A 25,545-nucleotide genomic window follows, 5' to 3' on the forward strand; every position below is an offset into this window, starting at 1 on the left:
CCGATTATTTAGTGCATGAAAACACACTTTGATGTGACCTGTGGTCAGAACAGATCTGTAAATATTAATGTGGCCCCCAGAGGGAAAGGCTCTACAGTCTTTAATTGTAGCTCTAAACAGTGAACCTGAATGAAAGTGGAGCAGATCAAATAAATAATAAGTGTAGAATACTATTGTGGGTTATTTATTTATTTATTTATATTTTTATTATTATTCTTTTCTTGCATAACTTTAGAAGAAATATTAATGGTACTGCCCTACATTGAATTGTGAATTGTATCAGGAATGTTACACCAACAGTTTTTAGTGTCCACTACTGCCACTTGGTCACTGCCTACAGAAGCAGATGTGTTGTTTCTTTCAGAGGAAACTCTGCTTTATGTTTCTGTTTTCAATGTTCTGATTGACAAACTGTTAAGAGCTTCTTGTTTTTGTCTCTTTGTTTTGTTTGTGTCTACTGACACTAACTCCTCGTCTTGTGTTTCTTATCCATGTTTCCATCATCTCTGTTGTTTTTGGAATTTCAACATGACTTCTTCCAATTTCCTTTCCACCAATCATGTGCGTGCGTGCGGTGTGCCTTTTGTCATGTGGCTTGCATGGTGCGGCTGATGTCGTCCACTCTGGTGAACAGAAGGTAAACACTTGGCTCACGCTCTACAGCTCTCATGTGTAGGATTAGTGAAGCCTCACGGCTGGATCATTGAATTCTCTCTTAGCCTTCACATCATCCCCCATTTCCTCCACACGTCCGGAATAAAACTCTTCAGTCAAGTCATGAAAATTCATCTAGCCCTACGTTTTCAGCAGACACTTCCCTTGAGCAACCACTGTGTTCTGACTGCTTAGAATATTATCTGAGGCAGGAGATGAAGTCAGAAAGGAAAAAAAAAAAGTTTTAAGCGATGTCCTTCCAACCATAAAAACTACTTCAAAAGCTCTGGAGCTGAAAAACAATTCCCCAGAGGTAGGGCTGGGTAGATGACTTAGGGACATCATCTCTCCCCCTTTTATGCCAGCTATAAACATTTTGACAAGCCAGAGTTTGAGGAATGTTCCATATTGATGTCTTGTCATCCTGTAGTGCTTTTTATATGCAGTTAGAACGGAAATAAGAAAGGCCTTCATTAGGGCCTTTTGATAATGATCAGTGGTTGACCTCAAAGGTTCATTCATTTTCCATTTCCACATTGATCTGCTTTTTTTTAATCCACGCTTTTCAAAACTGTGCTTTGGATGTGTACTTTGTCTAAACATATGTGGTAAGTTAATAACAATTAACAGATTTCCTCCTCCATTATGTTATATGACTTTGTGCTTTGTCATAAGCTATTTCTTTTTTTGTATTGTACATGCCCTTTCTAAAGGGCAATGAGGTTTACAGAAATTGCATCATATCTTAGTCTATTAACATGGCTTTCCATTATCCCTTGACCGTGGAGACATTTATTATTTAACTATAGTGCTAAGTCTAACTGCAAAATAACAGGATTTATTACATAGTTCTATAAAGGAATGCTTCACAATAGTTTTGTTTGCATTTGTATTTGTATTTTGCACAATAGACAATTTTCATTTCAGTTATATTACTAGTTTAAAAAAATCTTATTCTTAAATGATTTATTTCATGCACACCAAAGTAAGAACCTAGAATTCCCACTCAGTAACATACCTGAACATTTTAACATCATGTTGGGTGATGTGATATCTTTCGTTCATATTTTTGACCCAGAGATGGAGGAAATGGTTGTAGAATTGCAGCTGTGGTGCTGCATAGATTGAACATACTCAGTGCTGCAGGCAATTTTTCCTGGAAATAGCCACCTGTAATGTAGAGTGTAGGTTTTATGACATCCTCAGATCACATCAGGTTTCAGATGTCTGACAAAATCGCTTCAGGTCTCAGGGGAAACACAGTGAGCAAACGTATACCTTATACGTATGGTTTTCTTCATAACCTACTTCTAATTGAATTAATTTAGGAACACAAGAATGATTTCTACAACTGAAAAAAACATTGCAACAGAGAAGGTCCACACGAAGGCCTGTGTGGTGGTTTTATTGAATGATGCAGCATCCATTTGACTAGATTGAGCATTGCGTCTGTCTGTTTTACAAGCAGAGCTAATGAGTGTGTTAATGTGAGTAAAGGGCCCTCATTTTTCAATGCACTCTGTTCACTCTTACGCCACTCCCTAAAGCCCCAGCAATGTTGTTAAATGTCATTCTGTGGTGTCTAACCAATGTAGTGGATCAAATTAGCATGCTCGCATCATTAATCTGAAATGGGTTATGAATTATGGTCCGTGAAGGAGAGGCCACACATGGCTTTCACCAGCAAACATGTGCTGAATCCATGGGGACAGCCGAAGATTTAAAGATTCCCTACACAAGTTAACACATCTTACTGACATTTACAATAAAGCATTATTCATTTTATTTTTAGTGCTATTATTTTACTTATGAATGTAAAGTATAAGAGTTAAACATTAAATTTAACGTTATTTTTAGCATTTCCCCTGGTGAGGAGGCCTACACAACATTTTATAATTTGATGGTAAAATTGCTGTAAAAGTTGGTCAATATAAAATATAAATATTGCTGATTGTTTATTAAGAACCAATATGTGCCTCTTCTCAACACTAAATGATCTGATTTGTGCACATACTATGATTGAGTTTAAATATTATTCTACCAAGAGAGGTGAGACATGTGCCCTTATATTTTGAAATGCAACAAGGTAATTAGGCTGCAGAAATTAGCCTCTGAACAGAATATAAAACTACATTATTGGGATTGAGGTTATGCAAAAATAAATAAATAAATTAGCAATGGAACAGTTGGCCCTTGCCCAGTGAAAGATGTTTTCATCTTGTTCAGATTCATGAACTGTTAACATGATTAGTCTGTGTTTTGTGTGTGTTTCCAGGGGAACCGAACCCTCCTAAACTGGAAGGCACCTTACAGCTTAAAGGCAGTGCATTCAGAGTAAATTGGATCAAGCAGGACGATGGAGGCTCTCCCATCACTCACTATCTAGTCAGATACAAAGCTGTGAGTATTTGTGTAGTTTCACAAAATTGAGACTTCAAATTAGCAGACACACTTCAGAATTGGGATCCATCATTTTCATTTTTTTCATTTTTTGCATTGTTTAAACATGTCGTGCTTTATTTTGTGTGAATAGATTAATAACATGATATACAATTGAGTTTCACCACATAAATGTACATGAAAGTTTAAATTAAGTTTAAATCTTTTGCCTATAAATGTTTATTTTTCAGATACATTCATATACATTTACGTTTTTAAGGGGTGTATATTTAATAACTTTAAAGTATGCATATAATCACAATAAAAAATGAATATCTACCCTTAATTGTAAAAGCAAAACCCTTGAATTTTAATGAGGAGATTTCATTCCAAATCATTTTGGACTGTTTTCATTAGTCTATCCTTCTGAAATATTTACACAATGTAAAGACCAGCTGGTGTTTCACAAGGGATTTGTCTACAATTTGTGCCTACATTGCCAGCAAATGGCCAATAAAGAACAAACAGTACATAGGAAATTAATAAATGCAATATAAAACCACAAAGACTATCACAAAATATTGGGTCAGCTCAGGGTGGTTGGCATTGACTGTGGCATATACCCTCTGTACCATAAATCATGATACACCCACTATCCAACAATTAAAGCTTAAGATTGCAGCCAAAAATACACACACTTTCAGTGTCAGAGCATCCGTTTAGTTCATTCCTGATTAGAGCTGCATTGTGGACTTGTGCCAACCTCATTTAAATTGGGGTCTTTTGGCACTTGTTATGGAGATAGTTGGCCCAATGTTAAACTGCTCTAAAATGTTCAAGAAGAAAACAACACAACACATCAACAAACCTGTAAACTTTTAATATTCAGGGGAATCTGCCATTTTTAAAATAAGTTTATCCTTCCTAAACCTAAAATCTATAGCAGTGAAAACTTGTTGCTTCGCCAGTTAAATATTTCAGGGGAAAAAAATGTAGCTCCCTTTTTATTTACACCATTTTAAGACAACAGTGGCCCTTAACATTGTGTAAATATTTTGTGGTTAATGGACCAATAAAACATATTGAAAGTACAATTATATCCATATTATTTTACATTATATTTAGTTTAATTTTATTTTTGACTTAATGTTTTTAGAATGTGATATTATTCCAAAATATTTTATCTGTGTATGTACTAATAGTATCACAGTCAAATATATATATTATAAAGTATTACTTTACAGGAGAAAGAAAAAACCTTCAGTATTAATGCAGAAATTTAATTCCCAATAATTTATACTTCTGTTGGTAAAATGTAAATTGAAACTCGTGTTTTAAAAAATAATATATATATATACTCAATTGTATATCATTTTATTAATCTATTCACACAAAATAAAGCACGACATGTTTAAACAATGCAAATATATATATAAATATATATATATATATATATATATATATATATATATATATATATATATATATATATATATATATATATATATATATATATATATATATAATGTATATATATATATAGTCCACTTTAGAGGATACTTAGATAGATTATTAAAGCCCTCTGTGTCTATAACTATAACTAACTCTCCCTGATCCATGCCTGTCCCAGAAAGAGGAGTCTGACTGGAAGCAGGAGATTCGTCTTCCCAGCGTGAGTGAGTCTGTGCTGTTGAATGGTCTGGAGTGGGACACTGAGTACAACGTGTTTGTGGTGGCTGAAAACCAGCAGGGCAAGTCTCAGCCCGGGACCCTGACCTTCCGCACATCTTCTGAGCCCGATGTCACTCCAGGTGAGTTCCTCTCTACACCACCTCCATCCCTAACTCCCCTCACGCTCACATTCTGACTGACGCACGACCATAAGAGCTGAGTCAGACCTAGCACCAAGTAACCCAATGCAGCGAGATAACACCTTTTTTGTTGTTTTTGTGCTCTCTCTGGCCACTTACACAATATGATACATGATGAGTCATCTCAAGCGACTGGTCGTCTGTTCATGTGTGAGTTTGGTCCTGGAACATTACTTATATATTAATAAAAACAGTGTTCTGTGGCTTGAAACATCCGCGAGGAAAGAAAACAACAGCCATCTTTGTTCGTCACATGTAAGGTCTCATAGTGATGGTGGATAAAGGCTAGATGTAGGATGTATTATTTGCCCAAATATTACAAATGGATGATTACAAAATTATCATCAGAAAGTTGCTGCGGTTTTCTTTTTCTACCCTTAAATATCTCCACCTTGCAGACCTATGATATGTTATGTATACTGTTATTACTTTTGATTGCACTTTATGCTTCTAAAATATCATTTTCTTTATGATAGCTAATGAAAAGTAGCCTTTGTTCATCTATGTTACTTGATAAGGCAAAACAGAAATTTGAGTTAGGAAAAGAAGAAAGCTTACGTGAACATGTTTGGCAGATGCTTTTATCCACAGTGATTTACTGTGTAATATTAGGCATCTTTCCCAAGGGCAGTTATTGGCATATTATAGTGGTGTAAAGGGCAACCTTTATTTACCATGTTATCCTACCATTCACGATTACGTCAAGGCTTATTCTGGTCTTGGTCTTGGCAGAAAAGGAAAACGGCTGAGACTTTCTTTTTCCCCAGTAGCAAACAAAATGTTTGGGGTTATACGCAGTCTTCCAATTACTATTACCACCACTATAAAGAAATCTAAGTTACTCTACAATATCCCTTTTCACGTTAAACAGTTGGAAAGACTAAATAACTGAATTATGCAGAACTTTTAAAACATTATTGACACAATACTTTACAGTATGCTTTGACTGCTTTGAATACTCCCATCAATCAGAAGAGTTCTGCAAATCCAGGACATTGTATACACTGAATGATCAGTAGATTAGGAACTCCTACATTTTATCATCTCCACTCACCCATACATACAGGAGCATTTTGTTTTTCTACAATTACACATGGTAACCATTGTCCAGGTGGATCTCTGCATACTTTATTATACCCATTTCACCCTGCTCTTCAGTTATCAGGACCCCCACAGAACAGGAATGATTTGAGTGGTAGATCATTCTAAGCCCTGCAGTGATACTGACCATTAAAGAACAGGGTGAAATGGGGATAACAAAGTATGCAGAGCATCAGATGGACTACAGTCTGTAATTGTAGAACTACAAGGTTCTGCTCTATAGTCAGTAGAGCTGATAAAATGGACATAGAATGTATATTCAAGGTAAGGTGTTCCTAATCCAGTGATCATTTCACAATACTGTCCTTACACCACTGGTTCATTCACATCCAGCAGTTCCCTCAGGGTTGCTCTCTTCAGAGCACCGTTTGGCCAATCGTTCCTCACTTTTCTGGCAAGTCACCTCAACCAGCAGCAGCTGATCCATAGCAATTGACCAGTCTACCTCAGCCTTGCTGTCACACCAGGCCACTTTCTGCCACTATGCATCTGTGCCAAGCTTAAGCACCTTAACTGGTCACTGGAGGCAGGTTCAGCCCATTCAGGCATGATAAGGCCACATCTGGACTCTCCTTGTCATATCGGGCATCTGGTGCTGCTTAGCCCCGAGAGTCTCTCTCATTAACGCTGTGAGACAGCAATGTAGATGTAGGAGGTTTGTATCGGTACGGCTATCTCTCTCTCTCTCTCTCTCTCTCTCTCTCTCGCTCTCTCTCTCTCTCTCTCTCTCTGGCATAGCAGTCTAGGAGTGGATGGTGTCCAAAGCCTGTTTGTTTCACTCTTACGCCCCTCTCACTCCTCTCCTGCTGCTTCTCGAGCAGCATGCCAATAAGAATGTCTCACGGCCAGCCATCCATAGGCGCCTACACAGGGGCGTCCATAGAAATTAGATTTTTTTTTCTTCTTTCTTGTCTTTTTTTTCCCATTTAGCTAAAACAGTTGTCCTTTTCTTCTTGCGAGTGTATGTCTAAGTTAATTCACAGCATGGGCAATTTCAAGCCATTACGCGATGCCTTAGTGTGGTTTAGACTGTTTGTCTAATGTACTAAGACACTTCCCCTCATTTAACATCACATCATGCTACCTACTGCTACCGCTTCTGTTCACTGTTGTATATATTCAGAAACTGGTTTGCAAGCAAATCACCACAGACCCCCAGCCATTTCACATTTCTCCATCACTGTTTCTCAGGGCTGATTTATGCTGGAGCTAGTGTTTTACATTTTGACTCTATCATATGAGTTATACGATACAAACTTTCAGCAGTGGTAATTTTATTTAGTAATAAAATTCCTCTTTATAAGTAACAGTTATACAACTTATGTTGCTATGCATTTATTTACGTAGTAGTGGTTATGTTTTTTGTTTGTTTTGTTTTGTTTTGTTTTGTTGTAATTATTATTTTTTCCCTGTAAATCACACATTTTGTAGGTTAAAATAAATATCATCCTCGAAGCTTTTTAAATAAACCAAATCAAATCAAATCAAAGTTTATTTGTCACATACATAGCAGTGAAATGCTTTAATGACTGTCTACACGTGTTAAACAAATACAAAATGTAAGGAAATATAATAAAATATAAAATTTATAAACATTCTCTAAATAAAAATATTAAACTATAGCTAAGAAAAATAAAGCTAAAACTGTACAATGTACAACTGTACACATTATAAAAGATATATATATTTTTAAAAATATTTATAAAAATACTAAAACGTGAGCAGTGTGTAAATATTCTGATTTGAATTAAAGTGCATAATGTGCATGTGAATGTGCAACTTAATGCAGTGCAAAAGTGAAAAGTGTAAAGTCTGATAACAGTAATGTGTGAGCAGGATGTCTGTGTTTAGACCTGGTTCAGAGTCCGAATAGCCATTGGAAAGAAGATCCTCCTCAACCTCTCTGTGTTGGTTTTCAGAGACAGAAAAATGCTTTCCTGATGGCAACAGAGTAAAAAGTTTGTTTTTAGATTGACTGAGGTCTTTCACAATCTCTTCTTGGCTTTGGAACAACACCACTTATTATAGATGGTCTGGAGTTCAGGAAGCAGGATTCAGATGATGCGGTCAGCCGATCGCACTACGTACTGCAGAGTACGTCTATACTGTTGAGTTCTGTTTCCGAGCCAGGTTAGAAATATTCACCGTGAGGATGCTCTTGTGGTGCAAGTGTAGAAGTTCCGCAGCACCTTGGAGGGCAGCATGAAGTATCTTAGGTGTCAGAGGTGGAAGAGACGGTGACGCCTAAGGGACTTCAGACTGCCCTTCAAGATGCTGTGAAACATCTACCTATGCACCATCGAGAGCATCCTCACAGGGAATATATCAGGTCGATCCTGATATATAACATAGATCTTTTTTTTTTTTTATAAATATATATTATATTATTGGCGGCACGGTGGCGCAGCAGGTAGTGTCGCAGTCACACAGCCCCAGGAACCTGGAGGTTGTGGGTTCGATTCCCGCTCCGGGTGACTGTCTGTGAGGAGTTGGTGTGTTCTCCCCGTGTCCGCGTGGGTTTCCTCCGGGTGCTCCGGTTTCCTCCCACAGTCCAAAAACACACGTTGCAGGTGGATTGGCGACTCGAAAGTGTCCGTAGGTGTGAATGTGTGTGTCTGTGTTGCCCTGTGAAGGACTGGCGTCCCCTCCAGGGTGTATTCCCGCCTTGCGCCCGATGATTCCAGGTAGGCTCTGGACCCCCCGCGACCCTAAATTGGATAAGCGGTTACAGATAATGGATGGATATTATATTATTATATATATATATATATATATATATATATATATATATATATATATATATATATATATATATATATATATATATATATATATTTTTTTTTTTTTTTTTTTTAATTGAAATGCAAAAGGAAAAGTGATTAAATATTATTTTCGTAATATATTTCTAATTATCCATCACCTGTTTTGCATTTTTCTGAAGTAAAGATGTAGATTTAGTGTTTCTTGTTACAGGCACCAAATTTGAATTCACAAAACATTCATTCATTCATTCATTCATTCATTCATCAGTATCCTGAAACCATTTCATCTCGTTCAAGGTTGTGTTGGGTCCAGAGTCTACCCGCCAACATGGCGCAAAGCAGCAATGCAGCCTGGATAGGGCACAAGTTGCAAAAATTTTACATTTGAATAATTCAATATATTTTGTACATACTGACAAAATATTGCTGTTTGGTTTTCTATAGATTTTCCTACAAACATGAATACCTACCTACAATATCAGCAGGTGATGTCAGAGCCAGTAGTTCCTACAAATCATATTAGGCCTGTAGTTAAACATGAATTACCGGGGGCATGTTGGGGGCGGGGGGCGGCACGGTGGCGCAGCAGGTAGTGTCTGTGAGGAGTTGGTGCGTTCTCCCCTTGTCCGCGTGGGTTTCCTCTGGGTGCTCCGGTTTCCTCCCACTGTCCAAAAACAAACATTGGTAGGTGGATTGGCGACTCAAAATTCTCCATAGGTGTTAGTGAATGTGTGAGTGTGTATGTTGCCCTATGAAGGACTGGCGCCCCCTCCAGGGTGTATTCCCGCCTTGCACTCAATGATTCCAGGTAGGCTCTGGATCCACCGTAACCCTGAACTGAATAAACAGTTACAGATAATGAATGAATGTTGGTGGTGGGTGAAGTAGTCTGGTCACAACTTGTCCTGTTACAAACATGAAAGTAGCTTTAGGATTATATTTTTAGTTGAAAGATTTTACTAGAGCCTGAATAATTCTGAACACTGAACTCTTTTTCCAGGGGTTTTGGGCTATCTTTTTTTATTTGTTTTCACATTTTATATTAATTTCAGGGTTTCTGTAGGGTCCCTTCACCTCTGTCATTGTGCAAGTTTCAAGTTCTAGCAATCAGGAAATTAATTGATTACAATGGTCATAGCCTGGGGTCTTTTAATGTCTAATTAGGATCCATCAGTAGAGGGACTTGGATGTTGGAAATTCCAGCTATAATTAGCTGTGATATCATCCACAAAGGGACAAAGAAATTGTTTCCTCTGAGCATATGCCTGTAGTCTTACACATGCCTAGTGGCAGAACTCATTAAAGCTAACTAACTGGGGGAAAGGCTTTTACAAACATAAATCATGTGCATTGCTGCCTCACCAACTTAAAAATTAAAAAAGAAAAAAAAAAAAATCTGTGCATCCTTAATATGAAATCTGCTTCATTTCAGTTGTTTTATCTCAAGTGCTCCCACAAGTCTGTCACAACCTCATTTCCAAGTCATTCCGCTTAGGCCCAGGTGCCGCAGTCATCAGTCATGTGGAATTGTCCCGGAATGTGTTTTCCTCTGTGGAGCACCGTTCCTCACTCCAAGTCCTCGAGGACAGCAGCACTGCTGAGTACTGTTTGTTTTGTTCCCATCCAGATACAGCCCTGATTTAGCTCGTGAGGTGCTTGCAAATTAAAAGACAAGTTGAATCAGGTGTGTTAAAGTGAGACAAACACAGGACTGAGTGATGAACGCTACTCTATAGCAGTGGTTCTTAACATTTGTGTCGTGACCTCTTCTCTCACTTATACGCACTATAGCAGCCTTCTTCACATTTCCCCAGGCAGTGGACAGGGGTCCTTGGAGATTGCATCTACAGTCCACTTGTGCTGCAATCTCATAACTCATACTATGTTTTTGCTTCTCGTTGTTTATGCCGTTCTTAACCCGGAGCATGCTTCTAATCACAATTTGCTTATACAAGTCTTACCAATCTATCCACTAGTTGCTGTTTTTTAGAATGAAATACAAAAGAATCAGTAGTAAACATGCAGGAGAGAGTCTGAAATTTTCACTTACATGATTTCTTCTTCCTCTAAGCCCAAAGGAACATACATGAAATCTATACTTTGGGAATTAATTTTCACAGCTCTGCTTTTTTTTTTTTTTCATTTTTGTATTTGCTGTACTCCAAAAGTTACATTGTGCAGTGTATGGCTTTTTCCCTTGTGCTCTAAAATGAACAAATCATGTGATGTGACTGAAACAGTACACTAACCAGAGCAAAGAATCTTAGTATAGATGATTAAAATTTTAAAAAAGTAAAATTTGGATTCCCTTTCTTCCTTTAGTTACAGTTAGAAAATCCTCATGAAATTAGAAATTGTATTTACATATTTCTGCAATACATGTGTACTGCGGAAGATACTGCAATGAAATATGCTTTTGTAAGCTATCCCAAATTTAGACTAAGACTATATTCACACCGCTGCTAAAAGTGACCCAAATCTGTTTTTGTGATCAAATCTGACTTTTTTTGTTCTGCTGTTCACAATGTCTTTATCACGTGACCTATATCTGACATCAGTCTAAACAGATCACAATTTTAAACTGACCCACATACAAGAAAGGACAATGCTTCAGGCTCGCTGGCCAGAAGGAAAGGTCCATCTGTTCCATCCAAAGCGCTTTCATTTTGAAATGCAGGAATGGAACCGGACTGGTGTTTTTACTGTTCAGCACTGGATCAAAAAACGACCCTTTTAAATTCTGGAAAAACATAATATAAAGGTTGTGGGTTCGATTCCCACTCCGGGTGACTGTCTGTGAGGAGTTGGTGTGTTCTCCCTGTGTCCGTGTGGGTTTCCTCCGGGTGCTCCGGTTTCCTTCTACAGTCCAAAGACACATGCTGGTAGGTTGATTGGCGACTCAAAAGTGTCCGTAGGTGTTAGTGAATGTGTGAGTGTGTGAAGGACTGGTGCCCCCTCCAGGGTGTACCTTGATGATTCCGGGTAGGCTCTGGACCCACCGAGACTCTGAACTGGATAAGCAGTTCCAGATAATAATTGAAAGAATGAATGATTCCAAAAGTCAGTGGTTATATATTGGCCAGGCATGTGAATGCCAGGTCTCTAGCATGGATGTGGTCTCCCAAGAGGAGACGAGCGCAGACAAAAATGTAATTTAATAGTAATATAATATTAATTAATATTTCCATGATGCACATTTGAGCAGCCTTCTTACCAACATGAACAACATAAAACTGATAAAGAACTACTAAGAAATAAGCTATTTCCCCAGTATTTTTTCATAAAACAAAAATGTTTTGACCAGTTTGTTTCCGTTTTCTAAACACCTCAAATTAAAATGAAAATGTCCATGGATAGACGTTAATGCCACATGAATTCCAATCGGGCTGTTCATACAGGGTCATTAATTGGATATGGACCAGCGTTCAGTAGGACATATGAAAGTGGCTAAAATATGAGATTCAATTTGACGTTTGCTGTATACACAGCCAAGTAAATGACACATCTGGATCACATATGAAGTGATTTGTGCCACTTTTACATGCTGTGTAAAGATGCAAATCTGATCGGTTACTTCATATGTGACACAGATGTTTCATTTACTTGACTGTGTGAACAGCAAAAATCACTTAATCTATTTTTAAATCAGATTTGGTTCCCTTTCATATGTGGTATTGAAATCCAATCTATATCAGATCTTTGGCAATGTGAGCCAGATCATAATTTACGTTACTTTTGCATCACTCTGGGAATGATCTTCCACAGCCAAAGTTTCATTCCAGTACTCAAGGACACAAATGTCAAGAACCATTAAAATGCCCAGATGTTGTTCTTGATCTGCCCAAGATGTATCAGCATGCCAATGAGAAGATTCCATCAATCATTACAGCATCATGACTTTCCACATGCAGGGTGACTTCTCAAGATCACTCTTTTCAAGTACGTTCTTCCAGAGAACACAAGTTCATTATTTATGTTCTTGGTCATTGTCCTTCTGTGTATGTGGTCAGTTGGAGGGTAATCTGTTCAGACTGATGTCAGATATAGGTCACATTATATAGACAGTATGAACAGTAAAATAAAAAATCAGATTTTACCTGCAGTGTGAACATAGACTTAGATTTAAAAGGTTAAGACTTGTGTTCCAGACAAAATCATAAGAATGATTACTATGTTAGATCATCATGATAATGCTATACAATTGTATAAATGTAACACATACATTGTAAAAAATTGTAAAATGTTACATATATATAAGAAACGATCTGATTTTAATTAAAATATTTAAATTCATGGGAAAATGTCAAACAGCTAACATTTACGAAATCAACAGAAGATTTTTTTTATTATAATTATTTTATTTATATTTTTAGAGTTTTTTGGGCAAATTTACCTTTAATTTAAACACCTCACTGAACTTCCTTTTAATTCTCACTCACTCACAAATTTTAAACTAATTGTTCTGAGGACTAGTCTACAGTGATTTGTCAACAAGGGTCTTTGTTTATTTAGTGATCATATCACAAAATCGCAGTTAACCCCAAATTGGGAACCACTGCTTTAGAAGACTTTTATAGATCTTTTGTAGCTGCTCTATTCACAGCTTGATCTAATAACAGCGGTCACATGCCTTTCATTTCAACTCAACCCAACTCGCCAACCTTCATTTCATTCCACGTTCCTCCTTAACCCTATTATTTCTGTTTTATTTCCGGACTTTGTTTCTGTGTTTTGACGTATATTTCTCTCTTTCTCTTTCCCATTTCCCTCTTTCCCCCTTGTTTCTCTCTGTGTTTGTCCTGTGTCATTGTGGCTGGTCTTGGATGCGGATGGATCATCACATTCCCACACGTGTGATATATTTTTCAACGAAACCCTTGCTCACTTTGCTTTCCGGCATGCATGCGATCTCAATATTTATGTGTTTGTGTATCTCTGACACACTGTGTTTGTGTATATATGTGTGTGTGTGTGTGTGTGTGTGTTCTCCAGTCACTCTTGGCAGCTCGTCGGTGACGTGCACTGTGCTGTCGATGGTGCTGTCTCTGTTCCTGGTTCTGTTGCTTTGATAGATTTGTGTGAGAAGGGTGTTCTCATGTTGAGGGCATCTTGAATTTTTTTTTTCTTATCCATTTGCTGATACAACTGAGCCTGATTGCGAGCATTAACCCAATTAATATCAGAGAAAGAGCTATATTTTAGATCTGTACAATACCTGGCAAATGTTTGGACACCCCCTGATTTAATGTATTTTCTAGATAGGATTTTCTTTTCTTTATATTCTACACCTGTAATATGACTTGTCATAATTTTTTTTTTTAAATCACCACTTATATTTTTTCGAAATTTGTTTATATATATATATATATATATATATATAAATATAAAACACTCAGCAACTTTAGGAGGAGCCCACAAATTCTTAATTTTGCCTAGTGTGTCTTTAAATGACTGATTTTTATTTTTATTTTTTAATAATAATAATTATAAGTAATATAATAAGTAGTTCAAATAAGGCACATTCAGGCATTTGACTGGTGTTGTTAAGAATTATGCAATAATTTATTCAGCTTAGTAAAATACAGGGGTTGGACAATGAAACTAAAACACCTGGTTTTAGACCACAATAATTTATTAGTATGGTGTAGGGCCTCCTTTTGCGGCTAATTCAGCGTCAGGTCGTCTTGGGAATGACATATACAAGTCCTGCACAGTGGTCAGAGGGATTTTAAGCCATTCTTCTTGCAGGATAGTGGCCAGGTCACTACGTGATGCTGATGAAGCAAAACGTTTCCTGACTCGCTCCTCCAAAACACCCCAAAGTGGCTCAATAATATTTAGATCTGGTGACTGTGCAGGCCATGGGAGATGTTCAACTTCACTTTCATGTTCATCAAACCAATCTTTCACCAGTCTTGCTGTGTGTATTGGTGCATTGTCATCCTGATACACGGCATCGCCTTCAGGATACAATGTTTGAACCATTGGATGCACATGGTCCTCCAGAATGGTTCAGTAGTCCTTGGCAGTGACGCGCCCATCTAGCACAAGTATTGGGCCAAGGGAATGCCATGATATGTCAGCAAAAACCATCACCTCCATGCCTCACTCTGGCAACAGTCTGGGTGGTACGCTTCTTTGGGGCTTCTCCACACCGTAACTCTCCCGGATGTGGGGAATACAGTAAAGGTGGACTCATCAGAGAACAATACATGTTTCACATTGTCCACAGCCCAAGATTTGCACTCCTTGAACCATTGAAACCGATGTTTGGCATTGGCATGAGTGACCAAAGGTTTGGCTATAACAGTCCGGCCGTGTATATTGACCCTGTGGAGCTCCTGACGGACAGTTCTGGTGGACATTTAATTCTGCCGTGAGTTAGGTAATCGTGGTTTTATATTTTTTGGATACAATCTGGGTTAGCACCCGAACATCCCTTTCAGACAGCTTCCTCTTGCGTCCACAGTTAATCGTGTTGGATGTGTTTTGTCCTTCTTGGTGGTATGCTGACATTACCCTGGATACCGTGGTTCTTGATACATCACAAAGACTTGCTGTCTTGGTCACAGATGCGCCAGCATGACGTGCACCAACAATTTGTCCTCTTTTGAACTCTGGTATGTCACCCATAATGTTGTGTGCATTGCAATATTTTGAGCAAAATTGTGCTCTTACCCTCTGCTAATTGAACCTTCACACTCTGCTCTTACTGGTGCAATGTGCAATTAATGAAGATTGGCCACCAGGCTGGTCCAATTTAGCCATGAAACCTCCCACACTAAAATGACAGGTGTTTCAGTTTCATTGTCCAACCGCTGTATATACTGGGGTGCTTAGGGAAAGACAGAATGGCTGAAACAGAAGTTTACAGTGGCTGTTGCATATGATTCTGCGTATGTATATATATTTTAACAGTCTAATTTTCTCACTGAAAATTGTATAAAATTGTACATTTTTTTATCTTTGTGGAACAACTTTGTAACATCATCAAATTATTATTTTATATATATCAAACCCTGAGACTGTTGTTCTATGAACTTGACACACATATTGCAAAAAGACACATGTATTATGATCACAAACAGAGGTATGGTTTGCTTATTTGGATTTATTAAATTAATTTTTATACATAAATGTTTTCTGTTGTCTTTTTCTTATGGTATGTGTTCAATGTGACAGGGCACACACCTTTCATTTTTAAACCTATAAATTCATTTGTTACGGCAGTTGAAGTCATCATCACATTAATTGTTGCTGGTGAGTACTCTATTTTGCAATACTGAAGGAAGAAAGCAGAAAACTAAAATAATAAGGAATAGTATTTGTCTAATTAGTCACTGTCTAATTATTGCTGTCTGTTGCTGCTTTTCCAACTAGCAGGCTGAACTGTGTGCCATTAGGTTAGGCCTGTTGCCTTTTTTCTGGAGATGCTGTGAAATTTCCTGGCCAAGCATCAGTCCTTTTTCAGTACCAGGAGTAGTGCAGAATCTAATCAGGGATTCATAACTTTATTAAACAGATATTCATATCATATTATTAAACAGAATTCATGCTGGAGAATGTCTTATGAAATGCTAATGTATTTGTCTGAAGAGTTTCACATTTTTGCCAAGATGAACAGTTGGCATCGCTCTTACAGGATATTGGTTTGATTTTCCAGAGCACATAAACACATAAAGACTAGACTGACTGAATATTTCTTGATGAAACTCTTGACCGCTGACGTGGCAGTAGACCTGGATGATATCTAAAAAAACAATGAGTACATCCTTGTAGAAAAATGGAGTCTTCAGTCAATATCAGTGTGATTCCTAACATTATAGATACACACATGGTCATGGGAACATATATGTTCATAGTTCACAAATTCCAAAGTACTGAATGTGTTCTATTCAGTAAATTAATGAGTTCCAAATCTACATCTGTGTATCCTTGCTGTCCAATTAAAAACATGTATCTCCATTTTTGTACATTTTTAGTTTACAACATAATTTGAAAACAGCAGATGTCCTTCACATCATGTGAAATTTTCATGATGAATTGACCAGTAGAAATGCTCCAAAATTATTTCAAATTAAATGTTTCATTGAAAGTTAAGGCTTATTTTCCTTCTGTAAATGTACTATTTTGAGAGATACATGGTTTTAATTGGACAACGAAAATATTGTAAGTTATAATAATCAAATTTAAAGAAATAAACACTTGAAATATATCGGTCTGTGTGTAATGAATGAGTATAATCTCATCTCATCAAACGTTTCACTTTTTGAATGGAATTACTTAAATAAAAGAACTTTTTCACATGATATTCTAATTTTATGACCAGCACCTGTATACACACACACACAAACACACATACACTTTATTTTTTCCTGCTACTCTAAAATTCAGCTATGGATGCCTGTAGGAAAACAGGCAGTATATATTTTTATTATTTTACAAAATTTACCTGAACCTTTAGAAAACTTGAGCTTAAAATGTCCTCGAAAAATACGTTACACACAGCGGAATCCCACAACACAGAAAGCACAAATTTTACCTTTCTGTGGTTTAATGAATTTTTACTGCCCGTTAATGATCCATTGTTTTAACAGTAAATGGGGAATAAAACATGACACTTGATTTAATATTTTTTAGCAAGCTACTTGCTAACATGAAATTGGACTGTGTGTGTGTTTTTTTGGTCAGTTCTCATTTCTAAATCATCTTTAAAGTATCAGCATCAACTCATTTATAATCACTGAAATAAGATTACATCTCCCAGTCTTAGACTAGGCTTAATCCTAGTCTACAAATCTTGCCCGTAGGGTTTTAGGCTTAGTGCTACTGCAGATGCTAAAACAGACTGTCACAGATGGTGGCATTTGCTTTCATGTGTGTTATATTTATATGAGAAGAAAACCGCGACAAGCCTACATATCTATATGCAGCTCAACATTTCTTTGACTTTTAACGAGGCTTAAGTCCATATTGACAGGATTGGTGGTTTCATCTGGTTCTTATGTTGTTGTTCCATCTCTCCACAGAAGCTAAATTTTTAATAACATGAGAAGAAAAAAATCTTATTTCAATGGCCAGTACCCACTGCTTACATTTGATGTCCTTGGCGCCTGACTAACACCTCCTCTCAAATGCTTTATGTAATGGGAAAAAGCTGGAAGCAGGCCTGTAGTTTGATTGATTCCATCTCTTGAACCTACATCTCGTTCCATATGGTTCTGGAAAAGCAGCAATACTGTTATAGTTTGAAGTCTGCCCAACTCACCCTGCTGTTTGCTCAACTTATCCAGTGTCCGTGTGTGTTTTTTAATCCTAGTAGTCATGTGAGTAGAAATAACTCATGCTTACCTGACTGTAGCATTTGCATTAAGCATGCATCTCCTCTGTTTTTGGGTCACTGATTCTCTCTCTGTCTCTATCCCTCTCTCTCATCTAGGCTCTATGGAGGATGGGGCAGGACTGAACACAGGGGTCATTGTTGGGATCCTAATCCTGGTGTGTGTGCTGCTCCTCCTGGCTGTGGATGCCACCTGCTGCTTCCTTAACAAGTGTGGGCTGCTTATGTGTCTCTGCGGCAAGCCCGGGACAGGCTCAAAGGGCAAAGACATAGAGGCCGGCAAGGCTGCATTCGTGTAAGGAGCTTGAGTTTTCAGCCACTCACTGGTTCTTTGATCACAGTGTATCCCGGAGGTAGCGCTGTAAGAAAATTGCTTGACCAGAAAATCTAATTTACACTATTTTTCATTCCCCAGTTGTCAAGATATATTTGAGCTATGAGGCAAATGTAGATAATAAAAATGAGCAAAATAGTTCCTACGTTGTCAGAAACCACTTAAGCATAACTTAGCATCTTACCAGCTTAAAGCAAGTGTTTTGAACATTGCTAATTGGTCTGCAGTGCTCTGCAGAATCAGGGAGCACATCTTCATTTCACTTCCTCTAAACACAACTATTAATTACAGGATAATATTTTAGTCAGAACAAAAGCAGGAAATATGTAATAGTATAATTTATGCAATATAAAATGTGTTAGAACATCGGTTGACAAAACAAATTCTCCCAAAAATGTTGTAAAACTTGTGTCTCAGGCTGATATATAAATGACTAAAGGTGTGAGCTGTAATTTATTTTTTAAAGCACATTTAAAACCAAAATGCTGTACACAACATTACATTAAAACACATTTGAACATAGCACATAGAAAAAGGGAAAAAAAGACCAATAAAAATAGGTTTTTAATCTAGTTTGAAAAACAGGAATAGAGGTTGCAGATCTAATGTCCATAGGTAGGCTGTTCCACAGTCTTGGTGCCACATCTGCAAAGATTCGCCTTTGAGCTTTAGCTGAGCCAATAGTAGCTGATTAGATGACTTCAAAGACCTGCAAGAAGAATAGCGTTTGAGCAAATCACCTATGGAAGATAGAGCAGATTAAGTAAGTTACAGTGAGCCAGTGAAGAGAAGCCAGTTACAGGGGTGTTATGATCTCTCTTTTTAGTGCCTGTGATCAGCTGCTGCATTTTGGACTAGCTGTAACCAAGCTAATGAGAACTTAGCTATTACAGTAGTCTAGCCGAGATGACATGAGGACATGAATGACCTTCTCCAAGTCTTGTAGTGGTTATTTAATCTTAGCAATTTATCTAAAATGGAAAAAGCTACTCCTGACAACAGAGTTCAGATATCATTTGTAGATTCTTTACCCAAGGTTTCACAGAATTAGACAGTCCCCCAATATTTGTTAAAAGAATAAATAGAGTTTTATCTTCATTGAGCTGAAGAGAACTGTTTGCCAAACAACATTTAATTTCTTTTTGGTGTGTGGCCCTATAAAAAGGCTCTCAGGTCCTAACTTTAAGTAGTGTACTTCTAGGTGAGAGATTGTTGACTGCTAGATATATGCCTCTTTAATGCACTCAAGATATTTTGCCCAGTTGACAGACTGAGAGGAGGGCCATCATTGGTCTGAGAGAAGCAAGGTGGTTAGTTCAGTGAATTGCCAGCTATCTAGGCTGTTCTGACCAAGCTTTTGGTCATTGGGAGCATTGGTTTCATAAACGATAAACCTGGATGGCTATGGATTGGAACCATAACAACATATCCATGTTCGGTTTGGGATCCAACAACAGTTGGGTTGGATTATGGAGGCCTTGTAGCGAGCACTTCAACCGTACCTTTGCTGTGGAGAGACACACTGCCTCAACTGCTGCTGTGATGATCTGGCAAGCCATCGCATGAAGCAATCGGTCTCCCCTAGTAGTGATACCATGGACAGCAACAGCTCCGCGATACGTGCAGGGCATCCTGCTGTCATGTTACCTCTCATTGCAGGGCTTCCAACTGCTATTTGTTTCAGCAGGATAATGCTCACCCACACACAGGAAGGGTTTCCCAGGAATGACTATGTGAAATTGCAACACTTCTTTGGCCTGCCAGTTTGCCACAGTTATCGCCAATCAAGTGTTCATGGGACCAGCTTGGACAGCAGCTTCAGCAACCTATAAGTGTGCAGGATCTACAGGCCCAGCTGCAACATCTGTAGTAAAATGTGGCAAAGGACCTTAATGATACAAGTCCGCCTCCATGCCCAACCATATTCTTTCTTGTGTCCAGGCTAGAGGTCACACAACCAGGTCTCTCAACTCTTTCAATTGTACAGGATAAACTTATCCTTTAGCTCTAATCTTTTAATCACTTACATACATCATCATGACATGCACACAGTTTCATTCGATTCCAACAACTACTTGGTGCATGTTTTTGTTTTTGTTTTGTTTTTTGTGTCTAAGATCTATCGTCTTCCAAAAGAGTTACGTCTGCACCTGCAGTGACATTGTTACATTTTGGAGAGACATGAATATACACCCAAACTACTTCCAAAATACTCCTATTTCTCATGCTTTCAAAGATACAGGTGATCATTCTGTTGTGTTAAAAAAAACTGGAATTAGTCGGTGTGAGTGGGTTCACCCTTGGCCAAAGAGTTCTAGTACAAAGACTAGATGAGATTAGGCATTTACCCGTGTTGCACAATGACCTCATGTCTCTTTCTCCTCACAGTAAGGATGAGTCCAAAGAGCCCATTGTGGAAGTGAGGACTGAAGACGGGCTTACTCCCAATCATGATGTAGGAGGGCACTGTGAGCCCAATGAGACCACTCCCTTGACAGAGCCAGAGTAAGTGTGGTGTGATGTGGTGTGGTGTGATGTTCTCGCTACAGTACTGTGCTTTGTGACCTTCAGGAGCCTGAACTGTCATCATACATATACCACTGAGTCACTGTTACCCACACATACACACTGCATCCAACAACACGTCCTGTATGTTAACAGTGGACTATACTGAATGTTGCATCTACAGAATGCCATTGTTTTCATTTAGGCTCTTTATTTTTATTCTTTTTCATTCTATTTATTTTTTGCTTTTATTTTGCTTCTTTCTTTAATTTTCTTCTGTTTGCCCCTTCCATAAACTCTCCTAGAATATATTTATTTCTGTGCTCTACCTCAAAGTGCTATAAAGATCTGTCAGAATCCAGCTTTATTAGCTAGGGGTGCACATATGAGGAATTTTGTATTATATTTCTAGCCCATCATACTGTATCCTGTGTTTTAAAAGAGCAATCTGTAATATTGACAGCCAATGTTTAAAAAATTCAAAATACTTGAGAGAGATTTACGTCCCCTCCCCTCCTCCCCAGACAAAATGATATCGAACCTATAAGAACAAGTGCAAAGACAACTCAAGGACTTCGGACATTTCTAGTTAAAATCCACCATAATGAATCTATTCAAACATTATTTCAATAAAATATCTACAAACACTAGCAAAAGGCAAAAAACAATGAACAAGCCTCTGCAGTTTTTCCTGTATTTACCAGCTTTTTTGGCTAAAATGCATCCACATTAAATGCATCACTAAACAATGCTGATGTTATCTACCTTATTGTTTTTTTTTGTTTTTTTTTTGATGTTTTGTTTTGTTTTGTTTTTCCGTCAAATTAGATACTTTTAGGAAGCAGATGTTTTCTTCCACCTAAATTCAGCCTGTTTATGAGGCTAATATTAGCATCATCTGCCTGATTTTTATTTGAATTTTATGTTCTACCTTAAACATTCAACAAAGCAGGATGAAGATTGCTTTCAGACACCTATAATATCTTACTTCCTTTGTTTAGGACACACAAACCATCTTGTTAGCACCTTTAATTCATACATACGTGTCTATACTTTCATAGTTTTTGAAAATGTCCTGCTTACTTGTTCTGGAAAAAAGAGCCAACTTAGCATCAGTCTTGTAGACCTGCTGGGCTGTAAGCTGCCTGTGATTTCCAAGTACCATTCCAGTATTTAATGTTGTGTTACTTCATCTCTGGTGATGGAGATTTTTAGTAGGATGCTTAGACTTTTATGTCCAGTAGAATGTAATGTTATCTTCGCTTGCTGTGTGAAGATATTTTTATATCTTCACACAGCAACAACATTATCTGCTGTTGTGTTTCATATCTGGCAACCAAACTGAGGTGTGGAAACAGTACTGGGGTTTGGGCAATGGGTGGGATCTCAGATCAAAAACACTCAGATCAAAAAAGGTACTGCTCCAAAACAATCACTTCTCAAAGAAACATATACTGGCTGTAGGACTGCTCTGAAAAGCCTTTGCTTCAACTTAGCATCTTTCTGTAATCTTTGATGACACACCCTGGTTATTTTATGGTTTAGTACAATGAATATATTACAGATTGCTCCTTTAATGTTACCCCAAGCCTTGACTTTAAGAAGCAGAAACTTAGCGTTTTCAGTCCTTCTGTGCTGTAAAGCAGAGTTAGCCACCCCTCAGCTCTTGCCCTGTACAAGTTCGGCTCTTCCATTCATAACAAAACAAATAGCTGTGGGTCCGTGTGCATCTGGTGATTCTCAAATATTACATTCTTTGAGCCTCTGGAACTAAAACTTTTAAATGCATCTCAGTTTGCTGTTGTCATAAGAAGTTGCGGTGGCTGGTAGTTGTGTGCCCGCATATTTGTGTAAATACATTTCTTAAGGCTCTGGACAGTAATGGGTTTGTTTTTCTGGCTGTGTCTGACAGGTTGGCCACCCCTGCTCTAGATTCTCTGTCTTCTGCTGAGTGAAATGACTCTAATCTAATGGTCATTTAGGATACCTAGAGCAGGAGCTGGTTATAAAATGAAATCAATAACACTATTGGGTGTATATAGCTCAGACATATTGGACAGCACTATTCTAGTCAGTGGAGCTTAGCTGTGTATATGGTGCTGGTTTAAATGGTGTATTTGAGCAGAAATCCCATGATCAAGGCCTAACTGACCTTTTACGTCTAGTGTTTTCATTTCTTGAATGCTGTGCTGTGTAAAGATATCTTGTGTAAATCAGCTGTAATTTTTTATCAAAATTGAATTGACATTCCCCTAAACATTATTTTAGTGCAATACAAGCCAAAAATTAGCTTTTTTACTATAAACACTAAATTAAAAGCAATTATATGTTCAGATAATATAGTGTAATTGTGAATAAACAATTGTGTTATAAACAAGTTGTGATCATACGTTTTTCTTTTTGTTCTTTGTTTCTTTTATTTAATTCTGTTCTTGTTTTTAGAGCAACAGCTCCCCCTTGTGTTTGTAGTTGGTTCATCAAACTGGCACAAGTATCAATACTGTATTAACAATAACATCAGTATTGGGTACGCCTGCGAACGATTGTGTCTCTCTCCCCCATTCTCTCCCCCTTTGTGTCTTGATCACCCCCATGTGTGTCTACTCTCTCTCTCTCTCTCTCTCTCTCTCTCTCTCTCTCTCTCCCTGCTTCTCACAGGCGACTGGCCGAAGCCGCAGCCACTGTGGTGGACTTGCCTCTGTCCATGGCCACTAATTCAGACACTGTCACTGACACCTTTGACCTTAGCCAGAGCAGTCCCATTAGTGAGAGCACCACTCTAACATCCAGCCTTACTGCTCCTCCCCCTGACCCCAAACCCACCACTTCCACTGGCCCTGAAACCAGCACCCCTAAAAGCTTCTCACAGCCATTGGCCAACTCCCTACTGTCCTCTGATACTCCGCTGGTGGACCTGGCTGACCCTCAAATTCTATTAAGAAATGAAGTCCCATCCACTCTCCAACCTGCTGAGATTACATCTTCAGCATTCACTAGTGAGGAGACCCCTTTCCCTGCGCTTAGCACAGAGAGATTACCCAAAGAACTTGCCCCGAGCAGTTTACAGAACTCACACGAGCCCATCCCGCTCTTCACTAGTGCCCAGAACGTCCCTTCAGTGAACCATGAGCTCCAGCTAGATGGAGGAGCTCCGCAGGCTTCAGAAACCCTCCCCCAGGATGGCTCACAGGCTCTGGGCACAGCTGGCTCCAGCGGCCAATCTGCTTCACAAAACGAGTATGGACCTCTCTAGATGTTGAGTAGAAGTCCTCTTAGTTTGTCTGCATGCGCATGTACATGTGTTTACATCCATATATCATTAACTACACTTGTTCATTGGTGCCGTGTGCATGCTCTGCCTTTCCCCACCCGTTATTAACTGCTCAGCTCTAACAAAGATCTCTCCATAATAGGAAAATCTCAGAGGAGGAGAAGAGCAGGTCTGAAGATGAAGAGGATGAGCTGAAGAAACTCCATTCAGAAGCAATGGCACAGAACGCCATCTCGCAAGCAAACAATACAGAGAGTATGGCGTGATCAGGCAGGTGTCAGGCCAGTGCAAAGAGGCAGCGTCACGATGAACACACAGTTCATTCTACAGTGCCCTTAATGAAGTTTTTATTTTAAGAAAAAGCGCGTCGGAAGCTTGTACGTTCTTAAGCCTGAAGTCAGGTGTGCATAATGTATGTATACATGATTTCCTTTTCTCGTTTGTTTATGTTTAAAAATGAAGTTACTCATGAAGTTACACTTGTTTTTTCACGAGATCATCGCGAGAGTGTATATCGCGTTCAGACTCCCCGTGTGTGTCCTGGAAAAAATAAAAACGGGGAATTCAGGAGAGTTTACAGCACATATTCAGTGATACTCAAGACTTTATTTTATTTTACTTACTTGCTACATTGTTGAAATGTAAATGATTGCTCCTATTTTTTTATCTTGAGTCTTCGAGGGCTAGTCCTGATAAATAGTCTGATTGTATATTTCATTTACGCTGTTTTTCTTTCAGACGCATTTGTATGTTTAGTGACGCGCTGTGTTGAATCTTTATCATATTTAAGCTGAAAGAAATCAGAAGGAAAGATTTTATCAATACTTTTCATACAGAGATGACCAGAGTAGTTGAGCTGATATTATTTAAATTGTTAATGTATTATCATTTTTATTATTATTACTTTTATTGTTATTCAGCTGGGATTTTAACAGCTGTTTGTTTGTTTCAGTTTTGTTCTCTCTCTCTCTCCCTCTCTCTCTCTCTCTCTCTCTCTCTCTCTCTCTCTCTGTCTTTTTCAAACCTTCTGCTTGTAAAGCGCAGAATCTGACCATTTTTATACTGTGTACCTCTGGGGAGTGGGCGGGGGGGTGGGCTTGGTGCAGGGGTTGGGTTGGGGACAAAACAAAATTTGTATTACACTGTTGATCGCAAGCTTGTGCACTGTGATTGTGTGTTTTGAGTTTTGAAAATATCTGCATAGCTTGATGGTGATGGGTAGCTGATTTTGTTCCTTACATAACATGATGTAAATTGATAGCTAACATCGTCCTGTCTCGAACAGGATCGGCAAAGACACTTCTATTACTCTTTAAAGTGTTCTTACT

General features: G+C 38.2%; 1 protein-coding gene across 8 annotated transcripts in view; it reads left to right on the top strand.

The window, feature by feature from the left end:
- The window catches only part of ncam1b (neural cell adhesion molecule 1b), a 122,188-nt gene extending 96,899 nt beyond the window's left edge, over positions 1-25,289 (top strand). For 4 of the 8 annotated variants that reach the window (XM_066662583.1, XM_066662586.1, XM_066662585.1 and 1 more), the window contains 6 exons: positions 2,930-3,054; positions 4,664-4,844; positions 18,207-18,402; positions 20,830-20,946; positions 23,605-24,183; positions 24,360-25,289. In XM_066662583.1, coding sequence (XP_066518680.1) covers positions 2,930-3,054; positions 4,664-4,844; positions 18,207-18,402; positions 20,830-20,946; positions 23,605-24,183; positions 24,360-24,483 — 1,322 coding nt within the window. In that variant the 3' untranslated portion in view covers positions 24,484-25,289. Of the gene's footprint in view, positions 1-2,929; positions 3,055-4,663; positions 4,845-13,759; positions 14,025-18,206; positions 18,403-20,829; positions 20,947-23,604; positions 24,184-24,359 lie in introns of those variants that run through there. The other 4 variants (XM_066662589.1, XM_066662590.1, XM_066662591.1 and 1 more) reach the window with 2 other exon arrangements.
- Positions 25,290-25,545: the final 256 nt, after the last annotated feature.

Source organism: Hoplias malabaricus, chromosome 1 (genome assembly GCF_029633855.1).
Source record: "Hoplias malabaricus isolate fHopMal1 chromosome 1, fHopMal1.hap1, whole genome shotgun sequence".
Lineage (NCBI taxonomy): Eukaryota > Metazoa > Chordata > Actinopteri > Characiformes > Erythrinidae > Hoplias > Hoplias malabaricus.